The sequence below is a fragment of the Phasianus colchicus genome, chromosome 14 (assembly GCF_987193195.1).
Source record: "Phasianus colchicus chromosome 14, bPhaCol1.hap1.1, whole genome shotgun sequence".
NCBI classification, from domain to species: Eukaryota; Metazoa; Chordata; class Aves; order Galliformes; family Phasianidae; genus Phasianus; species Phasianus colchicus.
In genome coordinates this window covers 11,234,571-11,254,047 of record NC_143449.1, presented here as the reverse complement: position 1 = coordinate 11,254,047, position 19,477 = coordinate 11,234,571, and the positions used below count along the sequence as shown (strand labels likewise).

Sequence of the window (19,477 nt, the reverse complement as noted above, 5' to 3'; positions counted from 1 at the left end):
TTCTGAAACGTGAAAAGGCGTCTGTATTTAATTAAAAAGAACGGCCCTAAATTGTTGGAAAGAAGCAGCAGCACTCCCATTGACGGCTTTGTGTTCGATGGCTGTGCTGTGCCCTTGCTGGGCTGCCCGTGCTGCACCCTGCACCTACACACGGTCTGCCCTCCAGGCCTTTGTGCAGTGTTTGTTGCTTAACAGAAAGGAGTTTTAGAGAGACGTTGCTTTTATTAAGGGCTGTTGTTGCTGATTTCTTAGCCTCAAGAGTGTAGCTGCAGCTGCTTTTAGGAGAACACTCAATTTTCAGAACTGTTGCTTTAGGAATGACTGTAAAACGCTCGCTAGTTGGACACGACCTAAATTGCATGGTTAAATTACTTCCTAATTTTATTAGCTTGATATGTAACTCGTTTTCAAGCGTGTTTTATGCCTGCTGTTGGGAACTGCTGTTTGGCTCCAACGTTGCTTAAACCGAGCTAAAAACGAGGCCTGTCGGAAGGCTGATTTGGGATGGCTTTAAAGGAGTGGTTCTGGTTTAGTGGAGTTGTGAATTGTTGTTTTGCATGTTTTCTGTTTTTAAGGAGTGTAAGTATCCCTTAAAACTCTTTCCATGTTCTTGAGAAGTATTTGCAAGCACTTGCTGGTATAACAGAAGCTAACCAGCAAGGGGCTTGAGATCTCCTGGATGAGACAGGACTTATTTTTCCCAAGCGTATCAAAGTTAAGGTTTTATTTTAATTAAATGTTCAGTACACCCATCCCAGATGCTAAATACATTCCAGTAAGCTATAGTATGAAACTAGCTGAGCAAAACATTCCTGTTGTTTAAGTCACTTGCCTTGTTCCTAGCTGGATTTGAGTGATGTGAGGTGTTGCCTCTATAGAATCAGTCTTTGTATCTTACAAGCAGTCCATGGGTTTGTACAGCCCTGCTGGATGGTCTGGGCACGTTATGGGTATTGAGGCTTCTCTTCAGCAAACTATACTGAAAGCTTGATTACTAGGGAAAAAAGCTATAGAGCTCTAAGGAAGCAGCAGTGACTGCATTACCAGCTATTGGACCCAGCCTATCCCAGCAGGGTGACTTGCAGCAGCAGAACCAGGGCAGTAAGGGGAGTGGCAGGAGCTGTGGCAACTGCATGAAAATAATCATTTCTGCAGGTCATTTTGCATTTGCTATTAGTAAATACAATCATTTTCAATAGTATTTTACCATCCGTTCTTTTTCCCAAAGCCCTGAATTAACTGTCATCACCAGCAGCCATCAAAGAAAGCAAGCAGGAGCCTCTGCCAAACTGCCAGTGCTGTGTGCTGTCAGGAGAGAGGCAAATAAAGAATGTCATATTCATTATGTGGTATTCAAAATACCATGCACAAACCATGTGAAAATGTTAGCATTTATTCTCTGAATGACCAGAGAGTCTCATTTTTATAATTCATCCTGTGTGAGGTGCTGGTAGATTTCAAGAAAGGAGACTTCTGTTTTTGTAGGAGACTTATTGAAAACAAATTAGAGGAGATGGTTTTTAGCCAGAGCTGCACAGTTTTTTAAGGTGTATTGTTAAGGATGAATTTTAAAATCCTGTCCTGTATCAGACTTTGGTGCAGTGTATTCTGATGAGTTCTGATGGACTGTTGGAGAGGATATAGCCAAAATAACCAAATCCTTGAAAAAAAAACAATATGTGATCCTGAGGAAAGGCAGTATGTGCTCTAAAATGAAAACAGCAACAAAAGCCCAACCAAACAAAACCCTCTTTCCAGATTTCTCAGAACTTCATACCCAGTGGGCAAAACATGCATCTGCTTCCTCTTGACAGCTGGAGCTCCTCCTTCTTCCTTCTCCTCCTCCTGGCTTACCTGGGCCACTTCTACAGGAAGGGGCGCTATCGGCGTTGGTGCTGTTTAACAGTCTGGATAAATGGATTTAACCAGGTGACAGACATTTCAACCTTTACACTGAATGAACATTGTGTTTATTAATTTCTTGCACATGGTTTGAGGGTGTGTATAGGTGGAAAGCATCCTTAAAATGTGAACTCACTGGGGCAGAGCTGCTGTGTGCTTCAAGATGCACCATCCTCACAGGAACCAAGTGCTTGGGGAAGATTGCTCACTACAGGATTTTGTGTACCCACTTGGCGCCAGGCTGTAAAAGAAGTGCCAGTTTTTTTAAATTACATTAATATTTGGGTTGGTACATATGCATTATTTCAAGAATAGATTATGTGCTGTGGGATTAACCATTGTTAGTGCCTGCTGGAGTTTGTGGAAGAGAAATGACAAGTGTGTCCAGGTTTTTAAGCAGCTAGATGGTCCAGTGTCACCACTTGTCTTGCCCCTTGCTTCCAGCAAAGGAGAGGAGAAGGAGCTGAACCTCACCAAGCTTGGAATCAGCTCTCAATTAACACTGACATTTGATGACACTTAAAGATATCATCTGGGGTAACCTTGGAGCTGGCATCTGGGAGTCTCTGGGATGTGGTTCCCTGGGTAAGGGATCTGGGGGCACATGTCACCCTCCCACCCAGGTACCACTGCAGTAGGTGAGGGTTGTTCCTGGGGAAACCCAGATGTCATTCAAACCCAATTTTCATTCCTTACCAGGGGCACAGACCTCGGTGCTCGGCTTCTCACAGGAACGCCCCGTGCCTTGGCAGCCCTTGGCAGGGGCTCAGTGCGGGCCTTGTTGGGATCTGCAGGCAAACAGCTTTGGCTGCACCTGGGAAAGGTCTTGATGGCAAAGCCTTCCTTCAGCGAGATGATCTCCAGGCAGGGAGGGGAAACACTGGTTCCCACTGGCGCTTGCCTGACCTTGGGGGGCTGGCAGGTGACTGGAGCCGACTTGCCCCTGTGCAGAGCTGGAGGCTGTGAACGCTGCTGGACAAAATTCCCTTGTGGGGTCAGCTGCATGGAGATGGGTGCTGGCTGGGTGCACTGAGGCACTATTTCCATTTCTAAAGATGCCGAGCGACTCAGCTCTGCGGGACCCCGAGCAGCCATAGCAAGGGGGGGCATTTTCTGCTTGAAGACAAAGAGCAGCGGCTGTTGTTCACCAGTGTCAGGCTGGTCTAGCTGTGGGCTCGCTGCCAGAGGCCTTTGTGGGCCTATGAGGCCCCGCGCTTGGGACGGGAACGCTGGTGCAGCAGGGTCTGCTCTGCTGGCCCAAGGCTCGGCCTGTTCCTGGTGGCGGGAGATGGAAATCATTGTGTTACCAATCATCTCTGTTCCTCCTGTGGACACCTGGAGCCGCTGCCTTCCCTGTGGTTCTGCAGGTGTTGGGTTCTGAGCCTTGGGCTTATTTGCCTGTAGTTCTGATGGCTTTGATCGGGGTTTTGTCCCTGGCCGGCGTGGCTTGAGGAACTTCAAGGAAAAATTCTTCCATATCTGTTGCGTTGCATTAGAACTTTTGGTATCTGAAATTCAGACAGGGACAATTATAGAGGAAGAAAGCTTTACATAGTGATTAGGCCTAGGCATGTTCGAGTGCTGAGATGTTTCTTGTTGCTTTTAGAATCAGTGACAAAAAAAAACCAACAAAACAACCAAACAATATTTGATCTAAACTTTTCTATGTGCTCTAAACATGTAGCAAGTCATTTACTGCTAATGACAGTTATGCATGCGTAATATTGTAAGCAAATCTAACAGCCCTTAAACATGCTTTGTTGGCATAGAATTGTATTTTTGGTTAAGCCATCACACTGTCCTGCTCCAAACCAGTTAACAGCAGTGCCCAGGGCGCAGCCTGGTGCGAAGAGGAGCCTTTGCAGTGGATGTTTATATTGATGGTTTATGGGCAAAGGGAAGACACTTGCCTTCATGCTGGACTGAGGCTGGCTGGGTCTGGGTGCCCGCATCCATCCTGCCTGCTTCTGTGAGGCCACGCTGCCAGCCGAGATGCTCCTCTGCCCCGTGTCCTTGCTTCCTCTGATGCTAATCTTTTCTCTTAGCCACCAGCTTATTCATCAGATCTTTCAGATAAAGCAGAAGAAAGCAATACAGAGACTGATACAGTTTTGTGCTGAATCCCAGCTGGCTGCTTGGGTGACAGCTTTTAGTGTAGCACCTCAACTCAAAACTGATATAACCAAACACTTCCTGGAATAGTACAATTTCAGGGATAAATGATTTAATGCTTAGAATTATATGAACCTCATCTTGACATGTGGATTTATGTGCGTCGCTTCCTGCATCTTGAGATGAGAATACCTATCATTAATTTTTGTGGCTTGAAACCAAGTTTGATTTAGATGCTTTCTTTCCAAGGGAAGAGGCGTTTTATAAAATCACTGCAGTGGTAATTGTTTTGAGTTTAGAGTGAACTAACTTAAATTTCACATGAATCAATTGTGTACTGTAAATGATTTGTGCCCTACTCGTTCTTTCAAACGTCCTTACAAATTACATGGAGCTAGGAAGGAGTTGTACAGTTTGATACCAGTGTTTTGTAGAACATTCAACAGAAGTGTTTCCTTGCGGATCTTGTTATAGGAACATCCTGCTAATCAGTAGGGCCCAGAAAACAAATTCCTGCCAATTTTTTCCTTTCTTGTGTGTGCAGAAATACAGATGCGCATGTACAAATTCAGCATCTCTCCTACAAGGTGTTACCTCATTAATAGGGATTGGTTTACACACTACAGGTACATTTTCTACTTAATAGAAGAGGAAAAACTTTGAGAAATGCAGGTGCTCAGCAGGGCTAGAGGTCTGTTGAAGGTATCCTTGCTAGCAGGTGTCCAAAGGTGTGAGCATTGTAAAGAGATGATTATTATTAGGGATGCAAAGATAAAAAGCTGTTGCAATTTAGTACTTGGATGAAACTAAGAAAGGGAAACTTAATTTGGAAGATCAAACAGTTTCTTAATGGCTTGTCGGATAAAGCTGTCAGAGAAGAAACAGGCATCATCAGGGAAGGAACACTATAAAAATCCAGTGCAAGAGTATACTTCAATATATCTAACTTGGCAAGTTTCTTGGCGAGTCTCTTTAATCTGCTGTATTTTCTTCCATACCTTATCTGTTTTCCATAAATCCTAGTTTAAAAAGTCCTTTTACACTCTGTGTTTTGAAATTTCCTAAATTCTTTTTACTTTGAAATTATTTTGCTTCAGAGCCTTTTGAATGCTTGAATCGATTTCTGTTTCCTTTCTTATTAATGAAACTATTCATCCAAGAAAAGTTTGGAGAAGAGAGATCTAATTTACAGACCTACCCTAGTGAAAAGAAATAAGGTGAACAATCAGCTGGACCATCCAAAGGATTATTACTATTTCAACGGAAGCTGTTTAAGAAAACGTCTATGGGGAAATATCTGGAAATGTAATAACTTAATCCTAAATATCACGAAAACAAAGCAAATAACTAAATATATTGCAGAGACTGAGAACATGAGCAGAGACAGATGCTCATCAAGGAGGTTGGTTTTAGGCAGGCAAGCAGATTTTGTTGTGCTGCAGAATGATTCTGAAACAACAAGGCTGTCCTGAAGCTTGCTGTGATGGCACACAGCCTGCTGTTTGACAGGTGGAAAGCTCTTCCAAATGTCAAAATACGAACAACGAGGGGTGCACAGGAGGTAAGTTACCTTCAATTTTAGAAACACGAATGTCTAGATTTAGTTGTACTATGTCAAGCAAGTCAACATCTGTAATCTGTTAAAAATGACTTAAGCCTGTGATTTATTTTCTTTTTACACTGAAGCAACTGTTTTCATTCTCCTTTTGCTATCTCTGCCAAAAAAAAAATGGCTTTCTTTTGTAGCCACTCTTGGAGAAGAGACATAAAACTGATTACAGAAGAAGAATTTGGGGATTGAATTGGATGGAGATGGTGAACACAACTGGATTCACTGTGTCAGCATCTGAGTTTTTTCCAGCACATAAAAGTGGCTGCAGGTCAGATAGACACGAGGTTGCTGAGATGTTGGGCAGTTTCTGGGTCCCTTATCAGAGCTTTGCCACAGGACAGAGGAGTCCCGGCAGTAAGATTTGCTGTGGGATTGTGTGTTACTGATAGCAAATTTCTGTTGACTTAATACCTGTGTATTCTGCCACCTACAACTTGAAAAATTCCAGGCTCATCAGAAGCACTTTGTACTTCATACAGAGATGTCAAGAAAACCTGCACTCTGCCCATGCCAGGTCTGTGCACAGTAATTGTTCATGTTGAAGACCCAGTGCTAGGAAACATGGGTTCAGAGAGAGGAAATGTTTAGTACTGGTAGGATGAGATCATTGTACTGCAGCCTGAATGAAAGAGTGTTTTTTTGGTTTTTTGATTTTTTTTTTTTCATAACAAAGATAAGATGGGCCATGAAAGATGCACTTTCTTCATGTAGGAGGAAAGCATTATCCTGCTTAAATGATTCAGACAGACTTTATTTTCCAGGAAAGCCATGAGTCTTTTCATGGAGCACTGTTCCTAAGCTTAGCTGCTCATTGAGACCTTTCATCTGCGGTAAAGAAACCCGAATAGAGAGAGCAGAGCCCATAACCTTCTACCACTGTAAGTCAGGAGCCATTGAAATGTTTGATAATGCTTTGAAAAGAAATGGTTGTACTTGAGATGCTTTCCTAGGAGAAAGCCTTCAATGTGGAGCCACAACGAGGCTAGATTTTAGCACTGATCTGCCGGTACACACAGATTTATCTTCCCTTTTGCAGTAAGGTACAGAAGTAAGCTGTGGTAACTGGGTTATTTGTAAGGGGAAAAAAAATGACGTTACCATAGACTGAACTATGTGCTAAGATTAGTGAGTATTGTATTTTTGGCCAACAAGATTCCTGCTTGGCATTTGCAATACTCAGTAATTGCTGTTTTGTCCCAAACTTGTTTTTTCTCCCTTTCTTCTCCTAAAGCAGGGCTCGTGAGTACTTACTTACTTACTTACATTTTCAGTGTCGCTTCTCAACACGCAGGTGCCTGTGATGTCACAGTGTTGTCATGGCAGATGACATCATAAAGAGAACATAGGTGCAGAACAGAGTGCTTGGGCATCATAGTTATTTAAATGCTGCCTATTAGGGGATATGAAACAATTTAAAGACAAACCACCATTTAAGTAGGTTTTTCCATAATACAGTATTTTGTTAACACATGAAATATTCAGTGTGGGGAGACTTATAAACACAGTTCACTTATTTATCTTACATCAATATGGATAATATGAGAAAATGGGTATTTTTCTTCATCACTAAATTAAGATGAAGAAAAATACCCATTTTCTCATATTATAGTGATTATCTCATATATTAGTGATGGGCTTTACATTTTTTTCCCAATGAATTCATATTTTTGTTCTGTTGACAGAAATGAATGAAGGGGAGATGGACGTTGGTTTGCCTGGTGCTGAGATGCCGCTGCTGCCAGGCAGCCAAGCCTCTTTGACAGCACCCTGTACACTGAGGCTGCCCTGATTTGTATGCGAGACTGCAGCTGGGGAAAGGGTGAACAGTTGCCCATGGGATGTCTGAGAAATGGCTTTTCAAGAAAATGTGTATGAAAATGCAGGAAATACGCTGCTTTTATATAGAAGGCCCTTTTCTGTGTGAGATAATGTGATTTTTTTTCAGAAATGACTGGACCTACTTAGTGACTTATTTGGGTTTGTAGGGTAGAATATCATTTACTCATGTTTCCTCCACTCATCCACTGAAGAGAGAAGGTGGAAGCTGCCTGCATTTAAATGCAGAGTTTACGCAGATTGAGGCAGTTCCAACCATTTTATGTTGACAGTAGGTGTTTCTTGCTTTCTCCACTGCTGGCCACTCAGTGAGCACAAATAGAAGTTTCCATTCATCGAGTAGCTGTAATCCATGTGGGTAGCAATCATCCCTCCCCAGCAAGGATCAAGCTGGAAGAGATTACCTGCACATTGCTGGCACTGCTTATTGGTATTGTATGCAAATCTCATGTACCTCATACAAAGCCACATATGGTTAATACTTCCCATCATAGCACAAAAATATCATTCACAAAGGAAAGTTATTTCCTTTATTCAGACACTTTCGTAGAATTCTCATCAGAGTATCCCAGCAGGTGGTATTTCTGGGAGTCTGCAGCGGTGAGACGGTGCAATACAGTTAATGTTCTCCTCCCGGCTGTTGTTGCTCAGCCTGTGTGCTATCACAAGTGATTTTTGTGGTTGTGACGAGCAGCTCTTGAGCTGGTGCTGGAGGAAGGAGCATTCCCGTGTCTCACTGCACGTTTCTGTGCCAGATGGCTCTTGTGGGGAGATTTCAGGGTTCTCACTGTCACATCCTGGTCTCTTTTTTCATCAGCCACAACAGTCTTCAATTTCAGAAAATATAAGTCTATCACAAGTGTTGTAATATACTGAAACTTGAGCTGTCATGAATTTAAAATTCAAGGGATTATTTTCCTAGTGCCATACAAAGAAAATTGCAGAGACACTTAAGAATGCATGTGTATTATAGGACCACAATGGTATTATCCAGGAGGCTCCTAGTACAATATTTTCACTTAAAGAGAACAGTGACTGCTGGGATATGTGCCTCAAGACAGTTTAATGAGTCTCTTTTCACCATTAGTGATCAAGTATTTGACAGTTGCAAAATGTTTACTACAACTACACAAGCACAGGCTCTAAACATGTCTGAGACAACGATGAGCCTAATGAGACTCATGGATCAAAAACTCTGTTGCCTGTTGCTAGGGAGAGAATTCCAGCAGCACAAGGAGTTTGTGTGTTGGGCCCTGTGAAACGTGTCCTTCAACAGTGCAGAGTGGGAGATGGGTCTAAGGGCAGCCACCTGCACTGTCCCCCTTCCTCCAAATGCCTCCTTTCATAGAATCAACAAGGTTGGAAAAGACCTCCAAGATCTTCCAGTCCAACTGTCCCCCTACCAGCTATATTTCCTCAGTATGACTCAGGACAACATCTACAAGTTTCTTGAACACCTCCAGGGACAGTGACTCCACCACCTGCCTGGGCAGCCTGTTCCAGCACCTGACCATTCTTTCAGAGAAGAAATTTACCCTACTGTGCAACCTGAACCTCTCCTGGTGTAACTTGAGGCCACTCCCTCTCGTCCTGTTGCTAGTTATGTGGGAGAAGAGTCTGACCCCCAGCTCACTGCAACCTCCTTTCAGGGAGTTGTAGAAAGTGATGACTTGTCCCTGAGCCTTCTCTTTTCCAGACTAAATCCTTGTTCCCTCAGCTGCTCCTCATCAGGCTTGTGCTCCATACCCCTCACAGCTTCGTTGCCCTTCTCTTTGCTGCCCTTGGTGACCTTTTATGAGCATCTTTACAAGAATTTCCAGTAAAATTTTGTCCACATGATTTTGATTGTATTTTACTTTTTTAGTAACAAATAGAGTTTTTGTTTGGTAAGACATTGCTGTTTAGGAAAATGTACGTGTTCAGTGTTAAATTTATTGCAGGAAAAGGGGATAGCTATTTCTATGCAAATAGCTATTTGCCCTGAAATATGTTCTCTCACATCAAAGTTATGGTATTGTGTTATATACTTGAAAATGCATCTTTGGTGTTTCTTATAGCAGGAGACCTGGATTACCATTAGTGATATTTCTGACTGTCCTCAGTGCTTATTTGAAAGCTGCAAATGAAGGTGATTTTTCTGAAGGTATTTCTCCATGGTGGAGCGAGAGGCTTGATTAGTGATTTTAAAACTACTCTTGTATTTTATTTAATCTTTCTACTGATTTGCACATCAAGATCAGCTTTAGAGGAAAACAAAACAAGCAAACCCAAATAGCATTCCTCTGCATAGTATACCAGGCCTATGTTGGATGCTTACCTGTTTGTTAATCGAAAGGGGATGATGTCTTCCTGATGTCTTGTATGATGCCATGGGACAAGGAGGCTTTGGGAAGAGGAGGTTGGTCTTGATCAGTGACTTTGGTGGCAACTTCCCGAAAATTAAATCTAGGTCTAGAAAAGAGGAAATGTCTGCATTTGTTTCACTGTCGCTGCTCGACTGCCTTTTTATAAAATACATCTCAATTTCAGAGGCTTATAAAAAGTGTTAATTACTAGAGAAATTTCCATGCTGTGTTGCAGAGAATGGATTTAGAAGCCCCAGAGGAATCCAGAAGGAACTTGTCCCATTGCAGAGGAAGCTGCTGTCAGCCCTAAGTCTGTACTGTGATGGTTATTGAGCTGGCATTTGAACACTCTTGGAAGTTCAGATTTATAACTGAGACAAAAGTAAGCATTTCAAACAAAGAGCAAAGCCAAACTTATTTGTGGCCTTTTCTGGAATGCATTTTTGCAGTCCATCTCCTCTTTCATTTTTTCTTCACCATAGATTTTTCCCAATAATTCAACCAAAAGAGCCATTTGCTTCAGGCTGTGGAAAGGGAGAAAACTGAGACAGGGAAATCTAGAATGGTTTTGCCTTATTTATATTAATTTACCTGTCCCTGTGCTTGGAGTTATATTTTCTAATTGCACTGTTTTACAAATCATTAAAATGATGATAAAAAGTCAGTTATTAGCAAAACTAAAGTAGAAAAAGTGCTTTAGATAAAATACCTGCATTACTGCCAAGATGAATTTGATGGGTTCTTATTTATCCTTGTTGAGTTTTGAGCCAGGTTCCCCAAGATATTGCAGTCCAGTGGGAGAGGTTACAAGGATTTGTTGCATATTGAGTAATTCTAATAAATAACAGAAGGTTTAACAAAATAGGATGTGGTATTTTATACATACAATTGCATAAAATATGTATGCAGAATGTGTTCTGTCTCACGTGGTCTAAACCTATAGTGCTTTGCAACAGAATTGATCTCTGAAAGAGTCCAGATTCTATTTCTTACATTTTAGGTCAGACTGTAGTATGTTAGTTATAGTGTATTACATGACTTTTTTTTTCTGCCATTCCCTGCTGTATGGTTAGCTCTTCAGAATATATAATTGCTCTTGCCTGTGGAAGGTGAATTACTGCCAGCATCTAAGTCGTCGAGTTCCTTCTCTGCTTTTTTGTCTTTTTTTGTTGCTACATCCAGGATCGTGTCTTCTGGAAGAGTTTCATAAATTTCCTCATCATATCTGTGCAGAAAAAAACGTAGACTGTGACTGAAGTTATGGATTCCCCATCTGTGGATGCATTCAAGGCAGGATTATATGAGGCTTTGGGCAGCCTGATCTGGTGGGAGATGTCCCTGCCCACGGCAAGATGTTGGGTCTTTGTGGTCTTTTAAAGTCCTTTTCAACCTAAGCCATCTCTAGGATTCCGTCATTCAGTTCATTACTGAAACAGTAGCAGAGTCCTAAGTGATACGCACACAGCCTCAGAGGGAAGGATGCCTACCTAGCCTTTCCTGAAACTGGTAATGTTTTGAAAAAATAATTTCAGCATATGGACATATGTTTTCTTACCTCTTATAAAAAGAAATTTTGTTTTCCTAGGTGCAAACTTAGATCTATAAGCAGAGTGAGGAAAGTTATTTCTTGTTGTAACTTACTTTTTTAGATCCTCCATCATATAGGCGTTTTGTTCAGTCAACGGAATTCTATCCTGCGGACTTGAAGCCAAGAGTGCTGTGATTGGATATGCAGCATTATTGCGTCATTACACGACAAAGCATTGGTTTTATGACACGGGATGTAATTTTTCTGGCTTTTAGAGAGCTGTAGTCGATCCCTAGATATTCTTTAAATTCACAAGGGCTTTGCCACCTATTATAAAGCAATGGAATATATGTTGACACCAAATTTTGTCAGGTTCATTGTTTTTCTATAAGAAGGCTCGGGATTTTTCAGAGAAAGCATGTTCAGACTTGCATGGAGAGAGGCTTTAGTTGTACAATGTAAAATACTGACGATTTTTCATTGTTGGGTATTATTTGGACAATGTTTAGCTACTTAAGATATTATAGTTAATCATGATATTTTGTTAGGAAGTTTTTGGTAATGCCTATTTTTAATTTTTTTAATGAAATTCCTTCTTCAAAGGCTGCACAAGGCTTTGATGTTCACAGAGATCATAGCAGCTAAAGGATCTTCTTTCAAAGCATTGCTGCTGTTTTAGGTTTGCCTTCTGTAAATCTACATCCCCAAGAGGAAATATTCAGAAGTTGCTTTCTGTAGGTGGGTGGCTCCCTGCAAACATTTTGCATTTGGCTGGAGAGACTCCCTGGTTTGAGCAGCTATTTGCTTCTTTCCTCGTTTCTCGTTTATGAGGAAAACATAAAAATGCTTACTGCACTTAAAGTCATTCTGGTAATGCTCTAAATTCTATGCTTAAGGATGCATTTAATTAAAGATTGACTATGGCATAAAGTGTAGTTTAATTAAATACCAATCAATTTCTATATAAAATACATATAAAAGGGCTTTGACTCAGAACATAAAATGAATTTCCAAGAGGAAATTCTCCTCTTCCACACTGTGCAACTGAGAAATGACTTCCTGCTGCATTTGCCAGTCAAAATACTGAACTACCTGTATAACAGTTTGTGGAAGCAGGACTCTGACCTGCTTAGAGATTTCTCCTTTATCCTTTCCCTTTGCTGCTTGGAGATTTCCCTTTTTTATTTGCCACTGGGATGGTCATCACCATTACTTTGTCACAGTGCTATTGGTAGAATAGAGGATGTTCAGGTCTCGGTGGGATGTTGGCCTGACCCTCTGCAGCTTCTGCCATGGGATACAGCTGGTGTTAATGCTGGAATTTCAGAATGATGTGTGGAGTTCCTGCTCTTAGATGTTATGCAGTGAGTCAAGGTGAAGTTTCTATTCTGAGTCTGCTTCTCAGGAGGAGTTAATGTGGCTGTTTTTAAGATGCATGCTGCTCTCCATGCTCTGTGGTACTTCAGCAGTGTTTACGTGGTGGAAAGCAAAGTTATCCAACTTCAGAGTAGTGCCTTAAAAGTGAAGAGATTAAAATCAAGGATTTTTTATAAAATATTGTGAGATCATTTTTTGCTGGCTGTTCTTAAGTTTAACCTAATAAAAAATGGAGTTTAAATGTTGGTTTATACGGGAAGAAACTTATTAATACAGTTTTAAAATATTTTCATTTTCAAGTATATCAAGAATCACCACTGTTCTTTTATTTCCCATAAATCCCCTTTCCTTCCAAAAGTTCTTCTGTGCTACTGGAGCACTGCTCAGGGCAGCTGGTCAGTATGACAGGACAAGTTCAGTATTTTCTGTTCTGCAGAAGGAGAGACAAGACCTACAATCAATCTCATCTTTTGCATTTGCTCCCTGGCACTCAACAGAAGACCATTGTGACATGCCCCTGCATCGCTGGATTGGAGCCAGCAAAGCTGAAGCTTGTAGAGCTGAAGTCCCTCAGACCCAACAACTCTGCTTTACTTAGTGCTGTGTTGTGTCTGACACATGCATATGAGGTATGGGTTGCAAAAATGAAGTTGCCAGTTAATTGTTCTCCTTGCTGAAAGGCCTGGGTTAGTTGGTGTCATTACACTAATTTTTGCACTGTCTTAGTGACCTTCATATCATATTAACAGTTTTATATTATGTTAGCAAATTGCTCAGCGAGAGCTGCTAGTCTGATTGCATTCTGAAGGTCATTAATATGATATGAAAATCTTATTGTATTCTCTGCTTTCATATTTTATTAGTGATATGGAAAGCAATAAAGAGGCTGATTTTTGCTGGGAGGTTCCCCGGGGAAAGAGGCTCTACAGCAATGGTGTCCCACATTGGCTCCTAATCCAATCTCAATGGGAAGTTCAATTTCCTCATCATTAATTATTTAGCTGTATTTAACCGCTGTAAATTCTCAGATTAATTTTTTTAACTGTTGAGTTTGATGACCTCTAAAGACATTGGCATTAACCAATGCAATGTGAAATATAGTTGCTTAATGCAAATAGAAGCTAACTTTTCCACGAGGATTTGTGTGAATGCATAATAATGGCAAATTTAATTTTTCTCCTATAACAGTGAAGGCTCATTGCATTACCACCTTTGGTGCAATTCGGTATCACAAAATGAAGGATGGAGGTGGCTGCAGCGTTCCTTTATGGTGAATATGGCTGGGACTGGTGCTGCCAACGCTCATCCGTATCTTCCATCAGCGATCTTGGCTCACTCAGGTCATGGTTTGGATTCCTAAAAATTGTATTTCACAAGTAACGAAGGGCAATGAAGCCTTTGTGTGTAGTGATAGGTTAAATTGTTTTCAGTCACCTGAAAGAGTCAAAGATGAGGGTAATAACCTTTGGGCAGTTTCCATCAACAACAAAGCTTTCATCTTGAAGAAAGTTAGAAACAGTGAAGACTTAACAGACAAAAAGGTCATCTCTTGCAAAGAGAAATGATTTTTAAAAATAACAACATGCTGTATTAAAATGACTTCAGTCAAAAAGATCACTTTATTCCTAAGAGCAACAGTTACATGTTTTGTGCTTTAACAGTGTTGTGACTCCTGAATCACCAGACTGATGGTGGAAAGGAGATTCCCCTGGTGGCTGCCATGGGTGAGAGTTTGTAGGAGTTGTGCCAACTGATAAAAGCTGAACATCTACAAGGTGAGGTTTTTTGTTTTTTTGTTTTTTTTTTCCAATATACATGTCCTGCCCAAGTGTTTTCTTCCAAAACCACATTGCTAGTGTGTTGGAGCCAGGACATGGGCAAGTTGTACATTTAAGTGTTAAACGCTTCGATGACTTGTGTAAGAGTGAGGCCAGGCTTATCATATCCAAATGCTGTTTTCTAACATGATTTTGCCAAATAGTACATTTGTGTTTGATTTCAGCTTTTTTTTTTCCTGCCACCATATAAGACTATTCCAAGTTCTTTGGCTTCAGTGATGTGACAGCTGCAACCTTAGCTCATGGAATGTGCTTCCAAAACTAATTGAGAATTGATTCATTTGGTAGGAGCTACAGGACAGTTAGGCTGGAGATTCCTGCAGCCTGGTGGAAGTCCCATTGGCTTTCTCCATTGTCTTTCTCTATTGGCTTTCTGCACATACTGGAACACAGTGCTTTGGTGGTGGCAAAAAAACACATGATACAGCTGGTGAGTATCAGTGCTGAGGGAAATGATCTGAATTTATAGCTAGTGACTCTGTGCCTGCCTGAACTATGGAAAAATAAAACCTAAACGAAATTTCATAGCTCGATGAAAGTTTGAGCAAGGACTGAGTTATAAAACCCCAAACCTGGCCAGTATACTTTTAGGCACATCTGATACGGAACGTGTGTGTCACCCACAAATCTTCACTGCGTTGTTATTGTGGCTTTGCAGTGCTGCCGACCGTGCTGCAGGTGGCGATGCTGCACCAGGACTGTGCCGAGATTCAGCTCCAGAAAATCAAGAATTTTACGAAAATAGCAAAGCCTTTTGGCCTCTTATACAGGAGATAGGAGTGCACCCAGCATGGTACCGGTTAATATTGTCTTAGATGATGGTTTGGGAATACTAATGGGAGGTAAGAGCTGTGGACTGAGCTGTATTTCAGCACAAGCAGAGCCCTTTAACCAGCAAACTTGTTCTGGGAAAGTTTCCAGCTCCAACCATCTCTTGCGTTGTGGGGTGTGGGATCTCATGCTAGGAGCATCAAAGAAGTCTCGGGAGACGTTTCAAAAGAGGACAGGAGCCTGGGAGGGAGACTTAAAAATCCTGGCTCCGGTACAAATAAAATACACTTCAGTCTCAAATTAATGTAAAATATTAGGGAACTGTCTCTCAGAGATTATTCCCAATGTGGAGTTAAAATACAAACATCCAAACAAAAAGGAAAAGCTGGCTGGTGTCCACAAAGAACAAGTGGTCTGGTTCTGAACCCCTGAGCGATGATAATTCTCCAAAACTCACCTCTTTGGGTAGATTCCACTTTGCAGGTTTTATCTGCATTGTCTGTTTAAAGAAAATAAAATAAATAGGGCTGCTTTGAAATATTACAGGTATCTGAGAAGAACAAGAACTTCTCCTTTGACCTAGAACACCACTTCATGGAAGGGAGGCTTTGTTTAGAAACTTTGTTTTTCCTTCCAGAAATTGGACAAATGTATGTTGCCAAGAGTGGTCAGCTGGAGATATTTGGACACTTGAAAAGATCCTCAGAAACTGCTTTTGGAGGACTTTGAGCCCGTGCTGCAAGGGGTGAGCATCTCTGGGAGAGCTTTCCTCTTGCTGGCACAAATCGTTGCATCCTGAGCTGCTGTGCATTGCTGGCTCTGCTGGGCTGCCCCTGCTATCTGCACCCTCTCTGCTGCTTTAGCTGCTGCTGCTGTGCAGTAGCTGAGCTGAGCCCTAAGAGCTGATCTGGCTTGGAATGGGCCAGGCCAGGAAGCAAATGCAAAAAGGTAAAACAAGAGGTGGGGAAAAAAAAAAAAAAAGAGAGGCCTGAGCAGAAAAGACGTTAAAAGAAATGATGATAATAATTATATTATTAATGACAAAATGTAATTAATTGGCTGCTAATGAATTTTATAAGCACCATAAAATTGCCATAACAGCCTAATTGCTTTGCTAGTCTTGCCAGCAGCCAATAAGAACATCAAGTGCTCTAATCCCCTTTACCTCGGCGTGGGAGGCAGCAGTGCGGGAGGTGCCGGCTCTGCAGGCAGCATCACGGTGATGTGCCCTTGCTCCCAGTCCATGTGCAGGTAGAGTGGCAACAGCTGATTTCCAAATTGGGCATAGATTCTGGAAGAAGTAGAGGGAAGTCTCTCAACTCTTCACTTTAGCCACCCTACAATGTGTTTCTTACTTTGTGACGTGCACAAAATGAATGGGAAAAGCAGTTTTACTGGATAGAAATGGTAACTGAGTGAGATTTGTTATAATCATATTGCTAGACGTTTCATCTCTTCCTTCTCTTTTTAAGAGAAAAATGAACTGCTGTTTTTGGGGCAATGTGGGGTCTGTGTGGCACAGCAAAAATTCCTCAGCTATTATTTCAGACAGTTTGTACTGCTGTCTTTTCTGTCCTTACATATTTATACTTCTTCTTTTCTTAGCAAACATGTTCTTTCAGTGCTTCTTTGTCAGGAGGATGATGAGGGCTAACTAAATGCATCTAAACACAACCACAGAAAAGGGGGAAAATATGCTGTGTGAGTAAACCTGATGCTCTTCCTACTTCATTAGAATTTAATGAAGAAATACTCAGTGCCCAACAGGGGAATCCTAATTCATTATGTCCTTTGAATTCTCATTAAGCATATGTACAGTGACTACCAGAAAACAGCACACTTTCAACTCTGTTGTCTATTACTCTGCCTAATAGCTCTGTTGTCCATTACACTTAAATGCTGATAACAGGAGAAACCTATGCAAGTTTTATTCCAGTAATTAATTTTCACTGGTTAATTCCTGATGACTTTCCAATGTTGTACTGGTGCAGTGAATCAGAATTGTTGCACGAGTGAGATTAAAGCTGTCTTGGTGATGCTCTGAGAAAAGGGACAGACCCCACTGCACCTCTTGTGCCCAGCACGAGGTTCTGCCTTGGAACTGCTCTGTTATGTGGAACTCTATTCTGCACATAAGTGGTGTAAACTGAAGGGCTGAATGATGACAGAAGCTGTCTGGAGCTATCCAGGAGGTGTAATGCTCTGTGTAGCTTTGCACTACTTGGGTGAGCGCTTTGGAAGGAGGCATGTGCCAGAAAACATGGCATTGCTAAATGTTTCTGACGTATTATTTAGCTTCAGGCAATGTTTAAAAGCTGCTTAATCGCTCACAGCTATATTTAAGTTGTATTATTGCAATTGTCAAAGGAGACAGATATTCATTCCTATATTTCTTCACAGTCATTAATACTCCCATTTTTTACCTTTATTACTCAAAATGGTTAATGTTTCTGAAATAAAGAATCTTTAAGAGCATCACAGTGGAGAAACGGCTGGTTCTGTTACAGCTGCTTTCCAGAGATCTTCTCACCCCTGTTTCTTGCAGTTCAGCTTCAGTCTCCTGATGGCAAATCTTGAAAATCCAAGAAGGGTTTTCTGGATGGGAGAGGAGCTGATGGCAGGGAGTGAAGGCTCAGCAGCAGGGATGTCCTGGGGCGCTGCGTGGTGCTCCAGGCTGGAATGGGAGCAGGGTAGGCACTGCAGTGGCACTGCACAGGGATACAACCTCCCAGGAATGTGGGGCGAAGCCACCCACAGCTCTGACTGCAAAAGATGTGAAGGCTGAGCTCATGGTGGTGCTCAGATAGCTTGTTGGTGATGGTTGCTGCTTTGGTGTTATTTTCTCAACAGATTTCTGCTTGATAATCTTGTGTTTCCTAATTCCGATAGGAAGGTGATACCAGCCTTCAGAAGCTCTGATTGAATCCTTTATGAGATAGCCTTAAGTCAGTTAATATCTTCACAGTGGTGATAACTGTTGAAACAACGTGCTCTTTGGTGCGTGTGAAACGATCTGCATATTCAATCTGAGATTTGTGTGAGTAATTAGAAAGTCGATCCAAAGTGGAAACTCTTGGATGTCTCTTGATCAACCTCAGCAGCTCTCCACAAGCTGTCTGCCACGAAGAAAGGAAGGGGACATCTCACTGGTGGTGGCAGACCTGTGTGCCCATACGGTGCCTGGTACTTTCCATGCATCCCCCTAAGGTGAACATGCTTTACTGCACCAAATGATATCTGCTTTCCCAAGTCATGTGTATTTTCTCTGATTTTTATTGCTTTATATTGGATTTGATTTTTTCCTTACAGGGGTGAAAATAAATATAGTAAATATCTCTATAAAGATAGGCTGCATTTGTTGGTGTCTTTTAACCTATTGACTGCTCTTGAAATGCCCTAAATGCACACAGCCCTGCTCCCAGACGGCTCTGCATGGTTAGGCTTTAGAAATTGTTCATTATTTGTGTCATTCCTATGACAAATCTCCTCTGTAATGAGGTTTTATCCTTTTAAAACAAAATAACTTTTATTAATTCCTTGAAATAATAATCGAAGGCTTGACTTTCAAGGAGGGGAAGGCATTTGTTGTGATTAATAGCATGCATTCACTGTGCTTCACGTAACTTTGCTAAATCTTAGTAATGGTGTGGAGGTCAGTTTCACTGTTATTAATAGTAATGATAATTATATCTTTTGGAAGCTGTCAGAAAAGTATCTTTTGTACAAGTCAGAACAGTGTAAACAGACTGTACAGGCAGGCACTACCCTTTCCATCAATAGGTAAACAATCTTTGTTAAGCTCATCTTGATAGTCTTATTTTGTTGCCACATTTTAATTACTCATCCTGTCTGTTTATATTCCATTGCGTTTTGCTGAAGATACAAGCTTTAAAAATCATTGGTATTTAGGAAAATCCAAAGCTGGGGTGATGCATGCTCAGGTGCTAATTTATTTACATCAATTAATTTCAGGCCCCTGATGTAAACCAATTAGTATTCAACACTTAATGGAGTCATTATCTGTCAGATTAGCTTTTAGAAATGCTTGTCACTGCTACAGGACCAGGCAGCAGAACTTTGCTAATAAAACTAGCAGAATTAATGGAGTGAACAGCATAGATAATGACTTAATGTGGAACATACAGTATAGAAAAGA

At 41.3% G+C, this 19,477-nt stretch overlaps 2 protein-coding genes and 1 long non-coding RNA gene across 14 annotated transcripts; 1 reads left to right on the top strand and 2 right to left on the bottom strand.

Annotated features, from left to right (window-relative positions):
• Positions 1–8: 8 nt before the first annotated feature.
• On the bottom strand, positions 9–6,973 carry LOC116229680 (uncharacterized). Of its 4 annotated transcripts, XR_016471076.1 has the most exons (5): positions 6,890–6,973; positions 3,813–3,968; positions 2,612–3,410; positions 1,778–2,143; positions 9–1,305 (listed from the first exon to the last, which is right to left on the bottom strand). XR_016471076.1 is itself a non-coding variant. In XM_031594324.2 (4 exons), exons 2-4 carry the CDS (start codon positions 3,856–3,858, stop codon positions 2,111–2,113), a joined length of 891 nt encoding a protein of 296 aa, XP_031450184.2. In that variant the 5' UTR covers positions 3,859–3,968; positions 6,890–6,973; the 3' UTR covers positions 1,948–2,110. The 4 variants fall into 4 exon arrangements, 3 of the variants coding, with proteins under 3 accessions (XP_031450184.2, XP_031450181.2, XP_031450182.2); XM_031594324.2 differs by lacking the exon at positions 9–1,305 and having other exon boundaries at positions 1,948–2,143; positions 2,599–3,410; XM_031594321.2 differs by lacking the exon at positions 9–1,305 and having other exon boundaries at positions 1,948–2,143; positions 6,882–6,963.
• LOC116229681 (uncharacterized) lies at positions 3,980–19,287 on the top strand. Of its 8 annotated transcripts, none has more exons than XR_016471078.1 (8): positions 3,980–5,575; positions 5,761–6,504; positions 13,149–13,341; positions 13,901–14,487; positions 14,839–14,980; positions 15,209–15,343; positions 15,959–16,066; positions 16,440–19,287. It is a non-coding gene; the product is annotated as an uncharacterized LOC116229681 (long non-coding RNA). The 8 variants fall into 8 exon arrangements; XR_016471080.1 differs by having other exon boundaries at positions 3,980–5,894; positions 6,388–6,504; XR_016471084.1 differs by having other exon boundaries at positions 3,980–6,504; positions 16,440–16,572; positions 16,927–19,287.
• On the bottom strand, positions 7,312–11,562 carry LOC149916017 (uncharacterized). 2 transcript variants are annotated; one of them, XM_090150242.1, is made up of 4 exons: positions 11,449–11,562; positions 10,908–11,032; positions 9,780–9,913; positions 7,312–8,346 (listed from the first exon to the last, which is right to left on the bottom strand). In XM_090150242.1, the coding sequence occupies exons 1-4, from the start codon at positions 11,466–11,468 to the stop codon at positions 8,125–8,127; spliced, it is 501 nt and encodes a 166-aa protein (XP_090006368.1). In that variant the 5' UTR covers positions 11,469–11,562; the 3' UTR covers positions 7,312–8,124. The 2 variants fall into 2 exon arrangements, with proteins under 2 accessions (XP_090006368.1, XP_090006369.1); XM_090150243.1 differs by having other exon boundaries at positions 7,312–8,289; positions 11,449–11,551.
• Positions 19,288–19,477: the final 190 nt, after the last annotated feature.

Coding starts and splice junctions, on each gene's coding strand:
- LOC116229680 (XM_031594321.2), bottom strand. CDS start 3,858: ATGGATGCGGGCACCCAGACCCAGCCAGCCTCAGTCCAGCATGAAG. Junction 3,411..3,812: donor AGCCTCAGTCCAGCATGAAG/GCAAGTGTCTTC, acceptor TCTGAATTTCAG/ATACCAAAAGTTCTAATGCA. Junction 2,144..2,611: donor GTGAGAAGCCGAGCACCGAG/GTCTGTGCCCCT, acceptor CTTCTTTTACAG/CCTGGCGCCAAGTGGGTACA.
- LOC149916017 (XM_090150242.1), bottom strand. CDS start 11,468: ATGATGGAGGATCTAAAAAA. Junction 11,033..11,448: donor ATGATGGAGGATCTAAAAAA/GTAAGTTACAAC, acceptor TTTTCTGCACAG/ATATGATGAGGAAATTTATG. Junction 9,914..10,907: donor CAGTAATTCACCTTCCACAG/GCAAGAGCAATT, acceptor CCTCTTTTCTAG/ACCTAGATTTAATTTTCGGG.